Here is a 23739-nt window from a genome sequence, read left to right as displayed (position 1 = left end):
GGCCACACAGGTTTTGGGAGATCTGGGGGAAAATCTGCAACCTGGGTACCCCAACTCTTCCAAAAAAGCTACCACTGAGGAGAGGCCAAAGGATGGGGGAGGCTTGAGAGTGAGCCCACACCACATTCATCCCAGTGGCAGCTCAGCTCCACCTCTGTGGGGCTGGGCGCAGCTCCCTGCTCTAGGCATTGTGACCTGGTACGCGAGGTCGCAGCAACACTCAGGTTTGGTCTGGTTGCCACTCCACTGTGAGTGGCCAGTGGCTGAATTCCAGTGAGTGGCCTTGCGACCTAGTTGGGCCCTCTCAAAGGGGGGATCTGGGGCAAATATCCCCTTTTGCTCCCTCCCATTCCCTGAGTGGCCCTGAAGACAGACCATGCCTTTAGTGCAGTATAAATATCTTGAAGTAATGTTAAAGAAATCTCTTGTACTAATGTATATGTGTATTTTTAATCAAAGTTATACCGTAATCTAGACCAAGTCAATTACCGTGGTTAATAAACCATTTGAATTTGATCTACCCAGTAGGAATGAGCAGGGGCAGGGAACCCAATTTCAGATCAGTCCAAACCTGGAATTTTGCAATTGTCTCTACATTTTGGCATTTTCCCCATTGCTGGAAGAGCTTATGGGTGAAGACTGTAAAAGAAGGAACAGATGTCAGTCTGTGTTTTCTGAATAACTGATAATGTATGTGGCCATTGAGACATATTTTCTGAGAGCTGGCACACTGTCCCTTTATTATTTTTGAGTTTTAGCTTTGTTTAACTACTTCGCTGCTGCTGAATTAACTTGTAGTTAGTACCTCAGGAATGAAGCCTTTTTATATTGTGAAAAAGCTTATGTTGTGTATGAGCAATGTTCCTAAACTCTTCTGAATAGAGTCAAGGGCAGTATTGCCAACCCCAAATGTTCAAAAACATGACTCAGGCTCACCAAAAATCAAATCATGAGATTATGTAATAATAAGAGATTTGGCGTTCTTTTTATTTGCCTTCTGCTTTTTGAACCTTTAGGGAGCACTGGGGTCACATTTCGAAGCTTTCTTCACAGCCACAAGGGCTAGAAACTTCATTTTTCTTTAAGAATGAAGGCTGAAATCATCATGAATTCACTTGATTCCAGGAGCTGAGGCTTTAAGGAAAACAATTATCCTGAGACTCATGACAAAATCGTGAGTTGGCAACACTAGTCAAGGGAAGTGTTTTGTCATGTACACTAGAGAAAACATAATAAAAATATATATAAAAATCTACAGCAGCAAGTCTGAGAGCCCTGGTCAACTGACTTGGACTAATGGGGCACTCACCCCTGGGCTACAAATAGCAGTGTAAATGTTTCTATTCCGACCGGTGACTGGGCTCTGAGACCCAACCCCCATGCCAGATCTCAGACCGTAGGCTCCAACCCAACTAGGGACATCTACACTGCTATTTTTACCACTGTAACATCACCCTGAATCAGCTGACTTGAGCATTGAGAATTACTGCCATGTGTGGATTTTGCCGAATTCTGTCGTAACCCTGAGAATTGGCAACGGCTGCAGGAAGTAACTATTCCAACAGATTTCATACCATTCCATTCAAAAGTGTTTCCCTGTTTTTGTTTGTTGTTTTTTCCTTTTTAAAGCATTGGTGCAAGAACCCACAAACAACCTACTAAAACAAACACCAACAAGAAACCCACCAGAAGACCCAAGAAATTCATCCTTTTTACACAATAGACTTACTGAATATTTCGTCATTCGGTTTTTGACGACAGGAAGCCTTCCTTCTGTTTAAGGACATGGGCTATCACTGAAGATATCTGGGTTCTGATTCCTCACTCTGCCAGTTTTCCTGTGAATTTGGGAAAGTCACTTAATCTCTCTGAGCCTCAGTTCCCATCTGTAAAATTGGTGTATTAATACTTCCTGTCTCCCATTTCATCTTGTCTATTTAGATTTTAAACCTTTCTGTCTCTTACTATGGCTTCGTACGGTGCCCAGTACAATAGGGCCCTCATCTGTAATACAAACAATACATAACTTGTAATAGAAAAGTTCTTTATTTTGTAAATTCATAAATACAGGCCCTTTGAAAAGAGAGTGTAAATTACTTCAGAGATTAGAATGACTCCTTATCTGAGTCTGAGGTCCTTTCATTTTTAATTAGACGTGTACCTTATAAAGTATGAGAGCCCCAAAGCAACTAAATGCTTGCATATCATTTAAAAGTTGTTTATGGTGCATTATTTGTACCAAATACCAGATTGATCCCTATATACTGTCCAATTCTCTATATGGAAGTACACTGCGGAGGCAAAAATTTTACAAGATTCTGTGGATCTATTGCATATGCAAAGTACGTAAGTGTGGGCTCCAGACTTCCCCAAATACCACAAATAAGATCATATTATGGAGTAATCACTGGTTTAAATTACATTTTAGAAACAAATTCTGTTTTCCCTTCAGCAGCAGATCAACAGCGCACACACTTGTGCTATAGGCAGAGTTTGCCCATTCAAATTCCAGCTCTGCAGAGAGGCAGGATCTCCAGAACAGGAGTCACAAGTCATCATAACCAAGGGATCACAAATCAGGGTCAGCATTTTTGTGTGCACATAATACATAGCCACCTCAACCAAACCATGGCCCATATCCATAGATCCCAGAGTCATTTATCCCTTCTCTGATAGGAAATGAAAGGGGACTTTCTTCAGACTCACCATAGGAACGTATTGTAGTGGATTGACCTCTAATGGACACTTAATGTAACTTCACCATAAGTGTAGCTGAGGCCTGGCCTGACATGCGTAATTAATACATTTCTTATATGCAGCATTGTAGCCATATTGGTCCCAGGGTATTAAAGAGACAAGGTGGGTGAGGTGATCTATTTTATTGGACCAACTTCTGTTTGGTGAGATAGACAAGCTTACGCAGAGCTCATTTCTTGGAAGATAGAAGTAGAGTGGTAAACAGATCATTAGGTTGAAAACAGAATGTTTGTGCTAAATAAGATAATCAAATAGGTCAATAGGCTAAAAAGACAGAATGTCTAAGCCAGCTAAGGATAAGAGGGAGATCACCCAGGGAACGATTTACTAACAATGAACAAGATAAATTAAGAATGTAGAAATAAGGTAAAGAGTAGGTCGAGCATAGGCAATGCATGGACAGAGCATGCTACACAGGGTTTGGTTTCTGCAAAGTAACCATGCCAATCCCAAAATGTGTGATGCAATATATAGTAAATTCAAAGTAATGTGTAAATGTGTATATAAAGGGGAAGGTATTTCTATGTAACTTTGGATGTGTGGTATGCCCTATACCCACCTCCTAAGCTTGGTATGCCCTATACCCACCTCCTAACTCAACTCCGTTTAGTTTTGCTGTGTGCCAAATAAAGGAACCTGAAGGACAAAATCTGGAATTGAACTGAGTTTTTTGGGTCTCAGAAAACTAGATGAAGTGTTCTCTCAGAATGGACAAGGTGTTCTTGATAAGCCAAGTGGAAAAGTCTTGGAAGGAATAAGTTTCCAACAATAAGTTCAGAGTTGGTTAAATCTGTTATCTGGTTCTTTCAATCTAAACTTGTTTAAGACTCTGCTTTCATCCATGTTGTTTCATGTTGCATTATTAAAACTATAACACACAGAAAAGAACCTTAGTCAATGTAGTTCCTAAAGAGAACACCACAGGTTGTGTCTTTTGAAGCATTTAAATGTTGACTAAAATATACTAGCTACCATATATATATATATATATTATGCTGATAGTATTGCCCGCAATATATATTCCAAGCATTTAAGTATACATTTTAAGCATTAATATAGCAGTTACATAGCTCAGATTGCCCTGTAGTTTTATTATAATCCTGTTCGCTTATGCGAAGTAACCCATAACGCCTTGCATTAACTGAAGTAAGCTTTGGCCTAAGTAGATAGGAAAACTGTCAGTGCAAGAACATGTAATTGTTTCCTCATAGCAAAGAAAGGGAGTTGCCCTTACAAATCTTTTTATCCTGGTACAGGCTTAGGAGGTGTCCTCATGCCCCTTAGTACTTGGAATGCATGAGTTCAGAACAAAAGATAAAGGGGTACATCATGATACCAAAACAAGGTAAAAAGCTGATTAATTGAATCTAGTTTCCTTTCAGGTGATGCATATAGTGCTTTTTACTGGTAAACGAGTAGGCTATAAAAAGATGGCTTCAGGGATGTAACGTTGGTGAGCACACCTTGTGCATAAGGCGAATGTACCATAGATGCACGGGACCTGTCTTTGGAGACTGATGTATAGAACTTTTTTTCCTGTACCATATTAACAAACCTAATCAACATTGGTTATTCGGTCTCTTCAGTATATTTCATAATGAACCAAAGTGTGGCCAAGCAAATGACTGTGCAATTTATCGACAAGCTGGAATACAGCCTTAATGCTTTTAAGTTTTATATTGGATATAAAGTCCAAATTCTGCCCAGTCAGACGACCCCTGCATCAAATTCATTCTTGGTGTTTCTTGGCATCAATTTGGAGGCACCTATGTAACTAAAGCATTTTGGCAGATCTGGGCACATAAACAAGACAATGGAATTTATTTATTTGGCTTTCTGTATTCACTCTTCTGCCATAATGTGTGAAGAATGAATAATATCCCAGATTTGGTTTAAAATTAATGAAAATGTTGGATTTAAGTCTTATTAAAATGCTAATGAATTTTAATCTCATTGATTGAGAATGCTCTATTAGTTCCTATATTGCATTTAAAATGTACAGATGAGATTTACAGTATCTGAAATATTTAGGGAGTTTTACAGTGTCTGTGATATATGGCGAGTGCAGATTATCATTATTAAAGTGGAGTCTTGATTGAGTTATTTAATTATGGTAACTGCATGTGGTATCTGTTTTTACAAGCATATATGCATTTCCAACTTAATGTTGAAAAACTCAAACCTTTACAATGACTTTAAAGTGTCAGTCATCTGAGGACCTGGCACATTGAGCAAATCATTTTTTGAGGGAGAGTGGAAAATACAGTAAGATGAGTACAGGTAAAATTACACTCTAAAAAGGAAAGGTCTATATCTTCTGTTGGGAAATAATATTTTATCATGCTCTTCTCAGAATGGAGTGCGTTAGTCATGCCATCAAAGTGTGCTTTGAAGAGTGAATTACTGTTAACTGGGGTGGCATAAGGCCACCTGACTAACATGTTTAGAATCTCATATTGCTTTTTAACAAGTGCTGTGCAGTTGATTTATCATCAGAGCTATTAAATCTCTCAAAACACTCTTGTACTGTGATATTTCAGTAAAGAAAAAATTCAGCAAGCAAGCTTTGGAGGGAAGAATGAGGGTCAGTAGGATAGATACATGTTCTTGCTGTATTTTCAAAAGCTGAGTTAATGTTTCCTAATTACTAACTCTGACAGGAAGTTGATAAACTTATCTAGTATATTTTCATAGGGAGAACTTCCTGATAAATAGGAATGAAGTGTTTAGGACCTTTAAGAGCAAATGGCACTGAAATAAATAGGAGAGTAGGGCTTTATTGAGTATGCTTTGCTCTTCTGAGGCAAAGCAAAAAGCCTGACCACTAAACAGCTAAGCTAAAAGTCACAGAGATATAAAGAGTGTGTGTTGAAGGCCTACATTTGATTTTTTTATTTAGCATGTCTAAATACCTCCGTGTTGAAAGTTACATATACTGACAGAAAACACTACTCTAAATTCTTGAACGTATTGTGAAACAATTTTCACATCCATGCATATGTACTAAAGAGATGGACACTGAGTAGGGCAGTATGTTTGTTTGTTGGATTCTGGTTACATGTGCTTGGGAGAACTGTGCGCCAATCCAAACCACACAACTCCAGTAAATGCGCCTTCATAATTCATGCCTGATGTAAAGCATATAAGACTAGAGGAAAGTAGACAAGAAAAAAAAGATGTCACTGAGCAGTGTGTTTGAATTCTTGCATTATTTTATTGTTGTAATCCTCGCTCAATTCACCCTTCTCTAACAGTTTGTTGTTCTTGCCCTCATTCATTATGTTGCATCTTAATTCTGGATGATAAATTCTTGAGGCCATGGACCATATCTAAATTTTGCTCTGTGAGGTGCTTAGCATACCTTTTGGCCTAGAATAAATAACTCCATATCTTCCCAGTATTCTCCTGCATAGTGGTGGTAGTGAGATCTTCTGATCTTCCTCGGTAGATAGGGGAATAGCATGGTGTGTGTGTGTGTGTGTGTGTGTGTTTGTGTGTGGCGGAGGGGGGTGATTTTGTCAAAAAGTCAGTGATTTATTTTTTAATAGCTTGGTGTGACTCGTCTGTCATTCTTTATGACTAGTTCAGTGCCCAATCAGGAAGTTTGTTTTGGGAGCCTTAGGCTGTATATTGTTTTTGTTCATATCTTCTGGTGTGTTCCAAAGACACAAAGATATTGGAGTTGTGGCTCAGAAAGGTCAACTTTTCCTTTTGTGGCTAGTAGCTGCCTTCAAAACTGAAAGACCCATTCTTCTGGATGAGAAGACCTTCTTGTATAGAAATAAAGTGGCAACCTTTTATGCCTCCTGCAGTTGTTGAAAATTTGTACTTTAAATTGCAAAGGAAAGTCAGAAGACTTCCACCTCTCAATTAATTTTCACTTTTAGTCAGGTTTTTAGAGGAGCAAGAATGCAGTTTTGAACTACGTTTCACCTGCAGGTATCAGAATGCTAGTACAGCTTTTGCAGGTTCAGATTTTCACCTATGAAAAGAAAATTGCCTGCTGAAAATATAGTCTCTACCTTCATTTACTTACTTATCATGGAGGTACAAAAATACTTTTGCCTGCTTCACAGGGGTATTATGAGGTTCAATTAACACTTGGAAAGCATGTTGATATTTATGGATGAAATGTTATATATCAGGAGTTCTCAAACTGGGGTTCGGGAGCCCTCGGGGATCACGAGGTTATTACATGGGGGGTCATGAGCTATTAGCCTCCACCGCAAACCTCGCTTTGCCTCCAGCATTTATAATAGTGTTAAATATATAAAAATGTGATTTTCATGTATAAGGGGGGGGTCACACTCAGAGGCTTGGTAATGAAAGGGGTCACCAATACAAAAGTCTGAAGCCCTGTTCTATATGGTAGAACAGTATAAAATATTATTGAAAAGTTACTTGGTAGTTAAAAAAAAAAATTCTTGAATCTTCCTAATTCAATCCAGATGGTTACCTTTCTCTTTTAAAAAAAAACACATAATACTACATAGCTTCTGATTCTGTATATTTTGGATGTTTCAGGTATGAACACAAGCAGGAGTGAGACAGTGAAAGAGCCTCCATTGAAGCCCTCTAGAAGATCCATGCCATGCTTAGCACAGAGCCAAACACACCCTCACTGTCTTAGCAAACATTCTTCATTTCTTCAGCCAAATAGGCTCCAGCCACAGGCTCGGCCTCCGAGTGCAGGCTCTTCAACAGCTACAGTCGATGTAGTGTCAGAACGAGGTGAGTAGTTGTCCTTTATTTATACCATCTTCCTTCCAATATATGTTTTTTCCTAAGCTGTGAAGTGCCTGAGTTTGTAATGCTTATTTTTTGGAAAATAGTGAAATTATAATAAAATACAAAAACTTGATCTTGAAAAGTTTCCATAATACTATTACTAGAGATGCTTACAGAAAGTGATAAGTTTAAAAAAAAACAATAACCCACTTACAGACTGCACAATACTTAGATGAATCACTGTAGTATCTGTAAAAAGAAAAGGAGTACTTGTGGCACCTTAGAGATTAACCAATTTATTTGAGCATGAGCTTTCGTGAGCTACAGCTCACTTCATCGGATGCATACCGTGGAAACTGCAGCAGACATTATATACCCACAGAGAATATGAAACAATACCTCCTCCCACCACACTGTCCTGCTGGTAATAGCTTATCTAAAGTGATCATCAAGTTGGGCCATTTCCAGCACAAATCCAGGCTTTCTCACCCCCCCCCCCCCCGGGACACACACACACACACACACACACACAAACTCACTCTCCTGCTGGCAATAGCTCATCCAAGCTGACCACTCTCCAAGTTTAAATCCAAGTTTAACCAGAACGTTTGGGGGGGGGGGGTGGTAGGAAAAAACAAGGGGAAATAGGCTACCTTGCATAATGACTTAGCCACTCCCAGTCTCTATTTAAGCCTAAATTAATAGTATCCAATTTGCAAATGAATTCCAATTCAGCAGTTTCTCGCTGGAGTCTGGATTTGAAGTTTTTTTGTTTTAAGATAGCGACCTTCATGTCTGTGATTGCGTGACCAGAGAGATTGAAGTGTTCTCCGACTGGTTTATGAATGTTATAATTCTTGACATCTGATTTGTGTCCATTTAATCTTTTACGCAGAGACTGTCCAGTTTGACCAATATAAATGGCAGAGGGGCATTGCTGGCACATGATGGCATATATCACATTGGTGGATGTGCAGGTGAACGAGCCTCTGATAGTGTGGCTGATGTTATTAGGCCCTGTGATGGTGTCCCCTGAATAGATATGTGGGCACAGTTGGCAACGGGCTTTGTTGCAAGGATAGTTTCCTGGGTTAGTGGTTCTGTTGTGTGGTGTGTGGTTGCTGGTGAGTATTTGCTTCAGGTTGCAGGGCTGTCTGTAGGCAAGGACTGGCCTGTCTCCCAAGATTTGTGTGAGTGTTGGGTCATCCTTTAGGATAGGTTGTAGATCCTTAATAATGCGTTGGAGGGGTTTTAGTTGGGGGCTGAAGGTGACGGCTAGTGGCGTTCTGTTATTTTCTTTGTTAGGCCTGTCCTGTGGTAGGTGACTTCTGGGAACTCTTCTGGCTCTATCAATCTGTTTCTTCACTTCCGCAGGTGGGTATTGTAGTTGTAAGAAAGCTTGACAGAGATCTTGTAGGTGTTTGTCTGTGTCTGAGGGGTTGGAGCAAATGCGGTTGTATCGCAGAGCTTGGCTGTAGACGATGGATCGTGTGGTGTGGTCAGGGTGAAAGCTGGAGGCATGTAGGTAGGAATAGGAAGAAACAGATTGATAGAGCCAGAAGAGTTCCCAGAAGTCACCTACTACAGGACAGGCCTAACAAAGAAAATAACAGAACGCCACTAGCCGTCACCTTCAGCCACCAACTAAAACCCCTCCAAAGCATTATTAAGGATCTACAACCTATCCTAAAGGATGACCCAACACTCACACAAATCTTGGGAGACAGGCCAGTCCTTGCCTACAGACAGCCCCGCAATCTGAAGCAAATACTCACCAGCAACCACATACCACACAACAGAACCACTAACCCAGGAACTTATCCTTGCAACAAAGCCCGTTGCCAACTGTGCCCACATATCTATTCAGGGGACACCATCACAGGGCCTAATAACATCAGCCACACTATCAGAGGCTCGTTTACCTGCACATCCACCAATGTGATATATGCCATCATGTGCCAGCAATGCCCCTCTGCCATTTACATTGGTCAAACTGGACAGTCTCTATGTAAAAGATTAAATGGACACAAATCAGATGTCAAGAATTATAACATTCATAAACCAGTTGGAGAACACTTCAGTCTCTCTGGTCACGCAATCACAGACATGAAGGTCGCTATCTTAAAACAAAAAAACTTCAAATCCAGACTCCAGCGAGAAACTGCTGAATTGGAATTCATTTGCAAATTGGATACTATTAATTTAGGCTTAAATAGAGACTGGGAGTGGCTAAGTCATTATGCAAGGTAGCCTATTTCCCCTTGTTTTTTCCTATTCCCCCCCCCCCAGACGTTCTGGTTAAACTTGGATTTAAACTTGGAGAGTGGTGAGTTTGGATGAGCTATTGCCAGCAGGAGAGTGAGTTTGTGTGTGTGTGTCCCCGGGAAAAAAGGGGGGGGGGGGTGAGAGAGCCTGGATTTGTACTGGACATGGCCCACCTTGATTACCATGCACATTGTAGGGAGAGTGGTCACTTTGGATGAGCTATTACCAGCAGGAGAGTGAGTTTGTGTGTGTGGTTTTTGGAGGGGGGTGAGGGGGTGAGAGAACCTGGATTTGTGCAGGAAATGGCCCACCTTGATTATCATGCACATTGTGAAGAGAGTTGTCACTTTGGATGGGCTATTACCGGCAGGAGAGTGAGTTTGTGTGTGTGGGGGTGGAGGGTGAGAAAACCTGGATTTGTGCTGGAAATGGCCCAACTTGATGATCACTTTAGATAAGCTATTACCAGCAGGACAGTGTGGTGGGAGGGTGTTTCATGATCTCTGTGTGTATATAATGTCTGCTGCAGTTTCCACGGTATGCATCCGATGAAGTGAGCTGTAGCTCACGAAAGCTCATGCTCAAATAAATTGGTTAGTTTCTAAGGTGCCACAAGTACTCCTTTTCTTTTTGCGAATACAGACTAACACGGCTGTTACTCTGAAACCTGTAGTATCTGTGCTACTTGTTTAATATTTAAAGAATGCCTGGAAATTATTTCATTAAGGGGATCTTAGAAAAATAGGGCAGCTGCTGCTCAATCATGCGTTATGGTTTTTACAATACATACTGAAAATATTGTGTGAAATCGTGGCCCCCATGAAGGTAATGGTGAAGCTCCTATGGACTTCAGTGTGCCCTGGATTTCACCCAATGTATTTATAGTATGTGAACTAACTATATAAATATATACCTGTACCTCCGAATGAATGCACAATGCACCAGATTAGAAATGTCATGACCCTGGACAATGGCAAACCTGTAAATGGGGGGGTAATGGATATCACAGGTCTTCTACCCAAAACTGGCTCCACACAGACAGAGAGCCCCTTCCCCTCCCCTACACACACACACAGAAGAGTCCCATTGAAATAAATGGGACTCCATTAAGGCATAAGGGTCAGCATGTACATAGCAGGATTGGGGTCTTGGCTTTTATCTGCATCTATTGTTTTTTTGTCACCATTTCCAGAATCATTAAGTTTAGAAGCTGCTAATTGATAGTGATTTAAGAGCATAATGGAAGATGCATGTATTTATTCTGATTTTATCTGCTCATGGAATGTATGTTTTGTTGATGGTGGTGCTTGTATATACTACATTGAGAACCTCCCGGTTCACACTTGGCCTGCTTGGCAGCTGCTTTTAAATTTCTGTTTATACATGACTTAGGTGTGCTCCTACAATTCCTCTCCTTCCTTGTTGTTGTTTATTTCCCTCAAATACTTGTGTGAGCTTATCCTGTTCTCCAGGTCTGGTTTGTGATGTGAGGTTTAAATCAATCTTCCTTTTGTTGTTTTTGGGTTTTTTTTGTTTCTGTTTGTTCATTTTATCACATCACAAGCCCAAATCTAACTTGGCAAAAACCTATAAAATGATTTAGAAATATTTCAGTTAGCAACATAAGTCAGAGCCCGTGCATGTCACTGTCACTGGGTGACTGGCCCTTTTAAGGAGAGATGGGTCCAGCCTGTGACTAATCAACTGCTTCTCAGCTGAGGCTGTGGACCTATGGGTTAGTTTGATAGCCTGAAGACTACCTGGTACTATAAAAGCTTGTGAGAGCTCAGTTGAGTAGAGACCACCTATAGTAGGTGAAAGAACCTAGGGCGGTTCTTTCACCCTACTATAGGAGCCGAGCTATTTGACTTGCAGGCAGATGGCCTGGGGAATGAGAACTTCAGGGAGCAGATAGGCTATTGCAGGATTCCTGGGATCAGAGCAAGGACCTGGATGGTTCTGGCAAGTGAGAGGTAAGGGAAAAGCCTTTGCTGGGAGCTGGAGCCCTTGTAGGGCACAGGAACTACCCATTGCAGTATTTTTGCCTTCATTTTTGTTTAACCAATAAACTCAGGCCTGAGACAAGGGCTTAAAACAGGCTCTGATATGGGATGTCATTCCTGGACTGGCGAGACAGCCCAGGAGTTTACAGGTAATAGTGCCCTGCCCACGTGAAACAGTGTTACCAGCAGAATTGGGCAAATAATTACAACAATTATTCACTGAATAATTAACTACATTTGAAGAATATTGCAAAATCTATCAGATAAAGAATTTGACCAGCTTTTATTACCAAACTCTGTGAGTGATTCTCCTCCAAATGTGGTGATAGCTGAATATTTTTTAACATGAGTTTAAGCTTCAGCAGAAAGAGAATCACAGGCACTGATAATTCAATGATGCTCTGTTATCACTAGCAGAAAATGCTCTACAAAGTTTATCAGTATGTTTAATGCCTTGCTTTGGCCATTCTGAGTGTGTAGCTGCCAGAAATTGTTTCTATGTTGTTTGCAACACAAAAAGATTACATTGATAGAAACTTGCATTTATTTCAGCTAAAGTGATGGAGACTCTGGAAAACAACTTACTCAAGTTGTCTAATACAGAATACAGTGATCCATTTTTAGGTGAGTTTCTTTGTTATCTCAATCGGCTGTTATTTTTAAAACTTGTTTTTCTTGTTTAACTCTCACAGTTGAAACCTCCATTCTTGAAGCTGAACTTCCAATTTTTGTGTGAAAAGGCAGACCTTGATAAGTTAAAACAACACACAAGGATTATTTTCAAAATGTTGGATAGCCTTTTTTTGTTTATTAAAAATTCATGTATGCATGTTGACAACTTCTGTTTGTAGTCGAAGTGCATTGACACTTCCTCCTTTCATTCACCCCAAAAGAGTATATTAATTATAATATCAGAGTAGGTTGGAGTTGGAAGTAGATACCAATCTTGCAAAAATAAAATCTGCAAAATAACAGATTACATAACAAATATTGACTCTTCAAGGAAACACAGACACACAGGATATATGAACATACATTTATAATTTGTTTCATGGAAAACTTTGAAATATTTTCAGTAAGAAGATAGCAAGATGAGAGAGTTGCTGATGGGAATAGAATTGATTATATGGTTTCATGTAGCTCTCAAAAGAATTAATAGAAATTCCATAAAGCTTTCTAGTCCTAACTTCCCTCATCTCTTCTGATGTTTTAAATGGGCCTCTATTAATTTGTCCTTTGCCAAATTGGAAAAAACTTTCAAGGAATTTCTAGAGAATAAGCAATAGAATGTAAGATGTAAATGTATAGATTTTTCCATACTCTTATCAGATACTTTTAAATATTGTGAAGATATTTTTCATACACATGAAAATAACTTTTTTGTATCACTGTAGTTTATAATATGACCTCTTGGAAGTTTATAACTTAAATTAGTTTCCTTGTTACTATTTATTTATTTTTCTTGTTCACGTGCAATGATATGTTGTTTTAGGATGGCTCATGAATGCTGCAGGGACTTTTTTTAAAGAAAAGAATGATACTTATGTTCTAGAGAAAACACACACAAAATTATTGCAGTTTTGCAAATATATATCAGAAAATTGTTGTTTTGGGCATATTTGTCCTAGTAATGATGTCACTTAAATCTTTTTGAAGATCAAAGAATATCAGGGAAAAGTCACTCCTAGACACGTTTTAAAAGTAGTATCGTATGTGCTCCTACAAAATGAGTGGGTACATGCACACACAAATAGTAAATGTGTAAAATTATGCATTGATGTACACAACATAGGAAGTTGTACACACAAATATCTGAATTGTGTGCACATGCAGTTATCTGTGCAAGCACAAACACATGTATTTTGTGGATGTAGCATAAGCAACTATTATGAAAACTGTTGCTGGTCACACTCCGTATAATGACTAAAAATAGCAGTTTCATACGCCCACAACAGGTCAGTCTGCATGCACACCCCTGTTGTTTGTTTTCAATTAGAGGCATTTCTGTAATTCTCATCACCCAAATATTTCAGCATTGATTTCTCTCATTGCCCTGGATATAGTATTTGGGAAGGTAAGTGGGTCCTTGTGGTTGAAAGGAGCAAGTGGAAATTAGAATGGGGGTGTTGGCTCATTAGTGTAGTTGCCTCCTTGGCAGTTTAGCAATCTGAATTGCTATCCCTAAATATTCCAAAATCATGACTCTGGCTTAAAATTCATGGTTTGATTTTGTTTTAATAGTATGCCCATGGAACTTGGCTGCTTCTTGATTTGGGGGGGTGGGGGGGAGAGACATGGTGGCATTTCCCCAATACCACCCACTTTATGGTATCAAAATAAGATGTCACTTCCAGTGAACTGTGCTGATCTGAGACCCCCTCTGGCCATTTATACATGAAGGATGAAATAGTTAACACTGTTGACGTTTGTCATCACTGAGCATCTGAGCTTAAACCTCACTGAGATGGATGGGGCAGCCAACATCCACTGGGGACCCACCCTGTCCTTGCCCAGTCTGTGCTATTTAACTTCTGGATTGCTGTACTCTCCACTCGGTAACCAGCACCTGCTCAGCTTCTTCAGAAGTTGATTCTTATGGCTTGTCTGTACATAATTTTAAAGTGCTTTTAGTATATTGATTTAAATTTACGAAAATATGCTATACCAATGTAAGCACCTTTATACCAGTATAACTGCACCCGCCCGAGGGGAATAGATATAGATATAGTTTAATTAGTACAAAAATTGTGTGCAGACCAGCCCTTAGTGGAAAGAATTAAGGGGCTTGGTTGCTGTGGTTTAAGTTATTGTTGTGATATTGCCGAGCATGACAGGTGAGATGCGGCCTATTCAGCACATGTGCTCAGCAGAACTGCTCACGCACTCTGGACTAAAATGTGCCTTCAGTTACACTGGAGTAAATCCAGGGTTACTCCATGGAATTGCTTTGGCTTTACAGCAATGTAACTGAGAGTAGAAGGTTGTATTTGCTTTGTTCAAGCAAGAAGAAAGTGTTATAAATGGAAAATAAAATCCAAATGTAAAGAGTGAAAATTATTTTAAAATAAACAAATCAGAAAGCTTGATTTCTACCACAGGACACCAGATAAATCCAAAGTTTGTGACTAAAAATAAAAACTAAAGTAACTAATAAGTTTTAACATGCAGTTTGCCTACTGATCTCTTTTAAGTTACCTATCATGAAGTAAGATTGCAGGCTCCATTTTTCCTTTTCATTCTGAACAACAGCAAGCAGAAGGATCTTGCTTTTAAAGTGTTGCTCTCTAAACAAGTGAGGATGACAAAGCACTGTTAAATGCTTTAGTCAGTGCTAGTACATTTTGATGTAGCTTGCATAATACACTTGATTAATGTGCTTCATTTCCTCACTGAACCTCTTACAACTGCCCCATGAGAACACTAAAGATAGGGCTGAAATTAAGTGAGTGTGGTAAATTTTTAATTAGGCAGCATCATAGCTGCTTTTTTTAAAAGATGTATCCTTCTCTGTGGTGTTTTCTTTGAGTGGTAGCTCAAAGAATTAAGGTTCTGATCCAAAGGTCACCTGGAGTCAATGGAAACTCTCCTATTGATTTCACTGGGCTTTGGATAAGGTCCTACATTTATTGCAGGTGTAGGGAACCTTCTGGTTGGGGGTGCTTCTACACTGAGGGCAGGGTTATGAAGTACCTCATCTTTAGGTCTCTGGCATGGTATTTTCCCTTACTCCTCACAGTCAGCATACAGAGTCTGAGGATCCTTCTGTTAATGGAGGAGACAGGAGCTTGCAGAGCATAAGCTTAGAGATCTGACTAACCTCTCCATTCCTCATAGAGCTTTTAGTCTGACCCTCAAACTTTAGGACTGTTTCTCCTCAATCTGCTACTCATTCATCCTATTGTTCCTGGCTTTTGATTATTCAGAGCATCTCTGGGGCCTTTTCTAGCCTTCAGTGATCTCTTTCTGAAGAGGAGGACGACTCACAGCTAAGGGGTCCGTACAGCAGTTAGCAAGTGTGAGGATTGTTACATTTTGCAAACTGGCCACAAACACACAGGAAACTGATCAATGGTGAGGATTAAACCTAGGATTGTGAGAACTCAAAATACTACCATCTTCCACTAGAGTGATAGATGCAACTCATCCAGCTGTGAGCTGGTAGTCCCTCTGATGTCTGAGGAGATGTTATCATGTGAGCATTAAACCAGTCTTTTATATGTGTGCGAACAATTTTGTGCACAGTCTAAAAGAAATTGTAGAAAGCGAGGAAAGGAAGCATTCTCATTCCTGTAGTATTTATTTTTCATATACTGTAAGAATAAATACATATTTAAAAAAAATGCTGCATAATAAACAAAGTATAAGCAAAATTGAAAGTATAGATTTCCTCTAGAACAATTACATCAGAAACAGGGAAGTTGAAGGTTGCAAGAACATGCTGATGTCATTCCATTACAAAACTCTACTCCGGCATTAAACATTCTGGGATAGATTTTCAAAGTCATACTAACAGGGCTCAAGCACCCACTGACTCAGAATGGGAAATGGGTACTTAACTACAGTTTGCGTCTGTCACGGTTCCCTCCCCACTCTTAACTCTAGGGTACAGACATGGGGACCCTCCTGAGAGACCCCCCCATGCTTATTTCTACCAGCTTAGGTTAAAAACGCCCCAAGGCACAAATTCTCCCTTGTACCTTAGATTAGGTAATGCTGCCACCAACAAGTGATTTAGACAAACTCAGGGAAAGGACCACCTGGAGTTCCTACTCCCCCCTAATATCACCCCCAAGCTCTCACACCCGCTTTCCTGGGGAGGCTTGAGAAAGAACAAGATGAGCACAGACCAACCTTGGGGGTTTTTTTAGGACACTAAAAAAAACCCCAATCAGATTCTAAAAGAAACAGAACTTTATTATAAAGAAAAAGGGTAAAAGAAGCACCTCTGTAAAATTAGAATGGAAGATAATCTTACAGGGCAATCAGATTCAAAAACACAGAGGATTTCCCTCTGGGCCAAACTTTAAAGTTACAAAAAGAAAACCAGGAATACACCTTCATCTCAGCACAGAGAAAATCACAAGCCAAAACAAAAATAAGCTAACACATTCCCTTGCTAGTACTTACTAATTCTAATGGAGCTGGATTGCTTGCTTCTTTGATCTGTGTCAGCACACAGAACTGACAGACCAAAAACCTTCCCCCCACACCCTACCCCGATTTGAAAGTATCTTATCCCCTTATTGGTCCTTTTGGTCAGGTGCCAGCCAGATTACCTGAGCTTCTTAACCCTTTACAGGTGAAAAGATTTTGTGCCTCCTCTGGCCAGGATGGATTTTACAGTACTGTATACAGGAAGGTTGTTACCCTTCCCTTTATATTTATGACAGTACCTTTGAAAATTAAACCCTCTGTGGGTATTTGTTTGGGGAAAGAAGTATATGTTTAGGATTGCCTTCTAGTTACCTTCTGCCATCTTTTTTTTCCCCATAAAGATATGCCCCATAAGACCCTTTTACTTTGTATTGGGCTTGTTCCTCAGCAGGATTTGATTGGTATATTCATTAAGTGAACTCAAACGTGATTTCAGTTAAGCTAACAGTGATTTACACCAGCCGAGGATCTGGCCCATTTGTCTTGTATCACAAAGCATTGTGCAAAGCAATGCAAAATTGAATTTAATGAAAATAAGCCATGTCCAGTGAGCTGAGCCAACTAAATGTAGAAAGTCACATAAACAAGAAATGTTTTTAGTTCTAGATATTCGATATGTAGCCACACTAATCTGTTGATTGAGTCCTTCACAGTGTCCGCATATAATCAAGCATTATAACATATTTGGATTTCAGACAAGGTGTAGAAATGCTTGATAAAAAAGCATACTAGTGCACAAGGGTGAAGTAAAATAGTCAATCTGGGAGATAATCAAGGAAGGGTTGTACATACATACAGTTCTATAAAGGAAATTGTTTTCCGTTTTCAAGATCATGCAGCTGGATTCATTAATGGGAGTTAAGTAATTAAAGGGAAACTTTTTAAGAATTATTTTTCAGTTTAATTGTGAATCTGTGCTGGAATCTGCTCTTCTGGGGATTTCAACTAGGGACTTTTGGCTCCAAAGCAAGGATGCTGATAGTTGAAGTAATACTGAATTTCCATAAATAGTCACCCAAATATCCTCTTCCCAGCCTCTGTAGCATTTAGATAGCAGTAGTTATTACATAACATGTTTTGTACTTTCCTGATGAGAGCTGGCAAAAATTAATGTTAAATAGCTTGTTTTAATAAGCGTCTTACCATTGCACTAAAAACTGCAGCACACATGAGTAAAGTTTAATTGTTTTATTTATGTAGCTGACGACAGAGTTTTGTGTTCACTCTGCTCTGTCCTCAATACTAAACCACTTCCACTCCTACTTTGCCCTTTATTTATATGCATTGCCTTCAGTTATAACCACTACAGGACAAATGCTCTCCTCCACTGCATGGTGCGGAGCAAAGAGAACAGAATAGGGTGCACAGGCACCAAACCACACAGAAAAGGAAAAACAGTAACTTCACTGTTCTCTCTGTGCTTTCCTTGGGAGCGCCTTTGTATTTGAGAACATAAGGACAGTGGCAGGACTGGAGCACTGCAAAGCAAGGAAACCTTTGTTACATGGCACACTTTGCTCCCCAGTCAACTTCCCAGATGTCCTGAACATTGGCGTTAATGCTGCCTGCTTGCTTTTTTTTCCCCCTTGAAAGATTTAATGTGCACTCTTTCAAAGATTGAGGGCCTTGTTTCTGATTGTACTTAGGCACCTATAGATGTCAGTAGGTGCTTAGTGGGATTTTCAAAAGCACTTTGGCACCTAATCTTCTTAGATGCTTTTGAAAATCCTACTAATGCTTATCTGCATCCTTTGGCACCTAAATACGTTCCTAAATCTAGCTCCGAGTCTCATCGCTTATCTAGAAGCCAATTTTACCACTCTTATCTTAAGTAGCACTTTAATCAAGAAATACTCTACTCATTGGGACTAAGGCTTTGTCTATACTCGCACTTTCACCATTAAAACACTTGTCACTCAGGGAGTGAAAAAAACACACCCCTGAACGACAAAAGTTTTAGTCATGAAAAGTGACGGTGTGGCTAGCCCTTCATTGATGGGAGCCACGCTCCCGCAACAAAGCTGCCACCCTTTGTTGAGGGTGGCTTTATTTTGTCACTGGGAGGGCGCTCTTCTGGCGATAAAGAGCAGCCACACAGCACACCTTACAATGTTGTTGTTAGGGTAGTAGAGTAGACATAGCCTAAGATTCTATGCAACATGAGTAAAGGTGTCAGAAATCTGCCACTTAATTTCAAATATTCTGATATAGTTATAGCAGTACAAAAGCTCTATGCCTGCTGAACTGGGTGAGTGGAAGATGCAATGGAACACTAAATTAGAAGCTATTTTATCACCCAGCAACATCACCATTTGCAGTACAGTTGGATAAAATACAGCACAGAAGTCTCTGAATTTGCTTCAGCTGTCCTCTTCTTCCCCCGGCCCCCAGTTGCGACATTATTCTGGGGATTTGGAAGAGATCAAGTTTTATTCTCACATGGAAAGCAAATTATCATAAGTTTAAGGACTCAGAGCACATTTGGAACTCTCCATCCAGGTGTTTGTGCAAGTAGTGGTTTATTTTATGGAACACTATTTGACACAGCAAAGTGCCCTCAATAGAGCCTCCAAAAAAGGAAGTTAAATGAGTCACACAAAGAATCTGACCTCACTTTTTTTTGTAACTAGGACCATATAGCTGCACACAGTTACTTTGTGTCAATGAAAATTAGAAGACTTGTACATAAAGTGAACTTGCTGTATTTTATATGGCCTGGGACATTGTTTAACATCTCTCACTAGAGACTCAGACAAGTATCTGACTGCACTCTTCTCACCCACAGTTTGAGAACCACTGAACTATAGGACCAGCCTTAAATTCATAGATTGAAGTCATTGCATAGAGTTAAGTTATGAGAAAATCCTCGAAGCACCCTACTACTTATTTAATGGCAGTTTTTAAAATTAAATTTCCCTATCAGTGTGCTATGCCTTGTTTAAAACAAACAAAAACCATACAGTATTCTACATGATAAGAGTCAAAAACTTTAGCAACATTATGTAAGATGTAAAAATGGGAGTAGTATTATGTCAATATTTTCTTATACAAGAGGTGCAGAGGGGGTTATTTTAGGCATTAGAAGATGTGAAATGGCTCCCTTAGCCATAGACTCATAAACTTTAAGGTCAGAAGGTACAATTGTGATCATCTAGTCTGACCTCCTGCACATTGCAAGCAACAGAACCTCACCCACCCACTCCTGTAATAGACCCCCTAACCTCTGGCTGAGTTACTGAAGTCCTCAAATCATGGTTTAAAGACTCCAAGTTACAGATAATTCACTATTTACACTTCTTTAAACCTGCAAGTGACCCGTGCCCCATACTGCAGAGGAAGGTGAAAACGCCCGAGGGTCTCTACCAATCTGACCCAGAGGAAAAATTTTTCCTGACTGCAAATATGGCAATTAGTTAGACCTTGAGCATGTGGGCAAGACCCACCAGGCAGATATCTTGGAAAGAATTCTCTTAATTTGCTTAAAGTACATGCCCTCCCCATCTAGTGTCCTATCTCTAGATATCCAGAAGACGCATACTGTACTAACATGGCCAGACCCTGCGGGGGGAGAAACCTGTGTCCAAATTATATACTGAGTACTTTCAGGCATTACCAGACAAAGGATTCCTAGAATTAAAAAGTCTGGTCAACAGTTTTTAATCTCTTACATTCCTTCATTGTGAAATTCACATTCACAGATTTAGAGTTTGCTTATGCTAAAAGGCTAGATGCCTTCGATGATGTGTAAGCACTGAAATCACTGGTCACATTTTTATGTGACTGAGAAGACAAAACAAAACAATATACTAACCAGACTCCTAAGTTTCTAATCAATTCTGAAGAAGAAGTCTAGCATCTTTTTGAGTGACGCCTGGAACTCCTTTATATCACTTTCGCTGCTGAGTGTGGAATGTGGGGCCAAGTGCATATCATGTGCTGGTCCATCTGCCAGGTATAGCATTCTGAAATACTAATAAGTGTGTGTGTGTGTATACACACAATTATTAGTATTTATTTAGTATTAGTATTTATTTCTTGATAGCTAATTTATTTAAAGGCAAATCCTTGTCCCATTGATTTCAATAGGAATATGAGTTAATCCTAACTTTAAAAGTAAAAAATGTCACTTTTTTTGCTTGCTGAAATTATCAAAACGTCTTTGGTTTTCTTTGAAAAACACTTTTTTTTGTGGGGGGGGTTGCTTTTTTGTTTTGGTGTTTTGGGTTTTTTTGCTTTCTTCATGTTGCTTAGTTTCCCAGGACTATAAAAATTTAACTGGTACAATTAGAAGTTTTCTCTCAGCAATAGTATAATTTACAGATATTAATTATCATAATAGCTTATTTATGCACCTGCATGGCTACCATACTGCATTTGGGGCTTTAGAGTCCGTACTGGATTTACCATGGTGACACTGGCACCAGTCCCATGCTCCAAAGGGGCCCCGGCCGGCCCACTCCGCTCTTCTCCACAGGAGAGAGCGGTGGGCAGGGGGCAGAAGCTTGGTCCCACCAGCTCCTTCTGCAGCAGGGCAGGCTCCACTGGCAGCCAAATTCCCTCCTCTCCCACCTCTTTCCCCCAGCACTTGCCCTGCCACCGAACAGCTGTTCTCCCGCATGAGGGAGGGGAAGGAGTGGAGCCGCAGCACGCTTGCCGCTCAGGGGAAGAGGCGGAGAAGAGGTGGGGGCAGGGCCTTGGGGATGGGGGTGGAATCAGGGCATACCCCCTCCAGCCCCCTGCCGTGAGTCACTCAGGGCAGGGGACTGGGAGCACCCCCCCAACCCAGCCCACACCCCCAGCCCTCTGCCCTGACTCCTACACTCCCGTCACATACCCAGTCCTCCATGTCCTGACTCCTGCACCCCCGCACACACACCCAGCCCACAGTCCTGACTCCTGCACCCCCTCCACGTCCCCACCCCCACCCTGAGCACCAATCAGGAGTCCTGCACCCACCCCCCACATTCCCATCTGCACCATTTGCACCAAATGGGAGCTGCCCCAGGTAAGCGCTCCACAACCTAACCTCCTGCCCCAACCCTGAGCCCCCTCCCACACTCTAGGTCCTGGCCAGACCCTGCACTGCATCCCCCAGCCTGCTCCTACACCCTAACTCCCTCCCAGACCCTGCAACCCCAGCCCTGCTCAGTGCATGGAGAGACAAAGAGAATGGGCTAGAACCAGGGAGAAGGTAGGTACCTGATCTATGTGGTAAGGGCAGTGGGCAGGATCCTGTTTACCCCCTCCCCAGCCCTGCTGTGCTTGCAGTTTAACCCCGGCCCCTCCTTTGTTCCTGGGACCAACCCTTGCTCCTGCCCCACTGTGCTTTTGCCCCCAGCCCCTGCCTTACTCCAGTCAGAAGGGACTAATCCTCCCCCCGTGCCCCACTGTGCTCACCTTGCCGGTGGCCCCTGCCTTGCTCCAGCTGGGGACCAATCCTTCCCCCCACCCTGCCATGCCCCGCTGTCAAGGTGGATAAAAATCAATTACTTGTTTTAAAAAAAACAAAATGGATTTTTTTAATTTATATTGGATTTTTGAGGAAAAAGCCTATCTAAAGATAGTTTTAATTAAGATACATTATATCTCATCATGGAATAGGGATTATAAATTCTAATTCTATAGTATGAGACAATATATTCACATAATGTTTAAGAAAAGTTTTGTAAATGAGTTCTGATAGTTCATGGATTAGGGACCCAATCATATGGGGTTCCACAGGCTTCTGTATAGATTATTTAAATTAATCTTTCTATCTACCTAATGGGACTCAGTGCTCAGTCTAGAAGATACCATCAGAGATGCTTAGTTTTGCAGTTCTCAAACTGTGGATATGTGTCTCCAGAGGTAAAATGCTTGTAACAGCAAAAATGTTTTTAAATAAATAATATATAGAGGTGAGAAATAACAGACCTCAGCTCTATTGTCCCTCTGAAAATTTGTGTACACAGAATCAATCCCTTACCTCTCTTTAAAAGTGAAAAGTTTCAAAAAGTTCAAGGAATAGAAGATTGTTGGGGGCGGAATAGAATCTGGACAAGGAGAAGAAGTTTGGAGATAAATATGAGAAGCAAGGAACATATACTTTTTTGTTAAAATATTATGTTTGCTGTTGAAGAAAAAAATCCAGAATACCGGTACTTAATGTTGTTGTTGTTTTAGTTAAATAAAGCAATTTAAATGTCTGTCTGGTGATGTTCTCTTCATAATACAGCCTGGCAAGAAAATCCACCAAATATTAATGATTAACCTGTTGAATTGGATATAGTTCACCTTCCAATGACTTCATAAATATCTGCTTCAATTATCCTTCGTAAATGAAATAACCAAAAAATCATTCATTTTCTGATATAGCTGTAAAACTCATCTGAAAAGTTTTTTCAAAATAAATCACTGTTTTAAAAATGTATAGTGTGTACCTTCTAAAAATGAAACCTACATCTATCTCTGAGTTGTAAAAAATATGTATTAAGGTTATAACAACCAACAAGAATGCACTTTTATGTAGAAAACTATGATTAAATTGAGTCTTCCTGACTAGTGATTTAAATCATGTTTTAAATCAAATCCACCCTGCCCGCTGTGCTCTTGCCCCTGGCCCCTTCATTCCCTAGTGGGGCCCACAAATATGTTTGGTTCTTGGCCCACAAAAGGTTAATCCAGCCCTGTTTAGAGTACTATATTCACACAGTCAATCAAGGCTAATGAAGTTTTAAATAAAACTTGCTAAGTGACTTCTGTTCAAAAATGATTTAGCAATTAAAATAATCTCAATGTAATTTACGTGGTTACTTAACAAAAACATGTAACTTTTTATATTGGAAATAAAGAT

General features: G+C 40.2%; 1 protein-coding gene across 1 annotated transcript in view; it reads left to right on the top strand.

Annotated features, from left to right (window-relative positions):
* The window catches only part of ANO3 (anoctamin 3), a 227108-nt gene that overhangs the window by 70056 nt on the left and 133313 nt on the right, over positions 1-23739 (top strand). Inside the window, exons 2-3 of the mRNA XM_084629858.1 lie at positions 7282-7488; positions 12306-12377. Coding sequence (XP_084485984.1) covers positions 7282-7488; positions 12306-12377 — 279 coding nt within the window. The remainder of the gene's footprint in view (positions 1-7281; positions 7489-12305; positions 12378-23739) is intronic.

This window comes from Lepidochelys olivacea (assembly GCF_965140295.1).
Source record: "Lepidochelys olivacea isolate rLepOli2 genome assembly, chromosome: 6".
In the NCBI taxonomy this organism is placed as follows: Eukaryota; Metazoa; Chordata; order Testudines; family Cheloniidae; genus Lepidochelys; species Lepidochelys olivacea.
The sequence above is the reverse complement of the archived record's forward strand: the minus strand, read 5'-3'. Positions and strand labels throughout refer to the sequence as shown.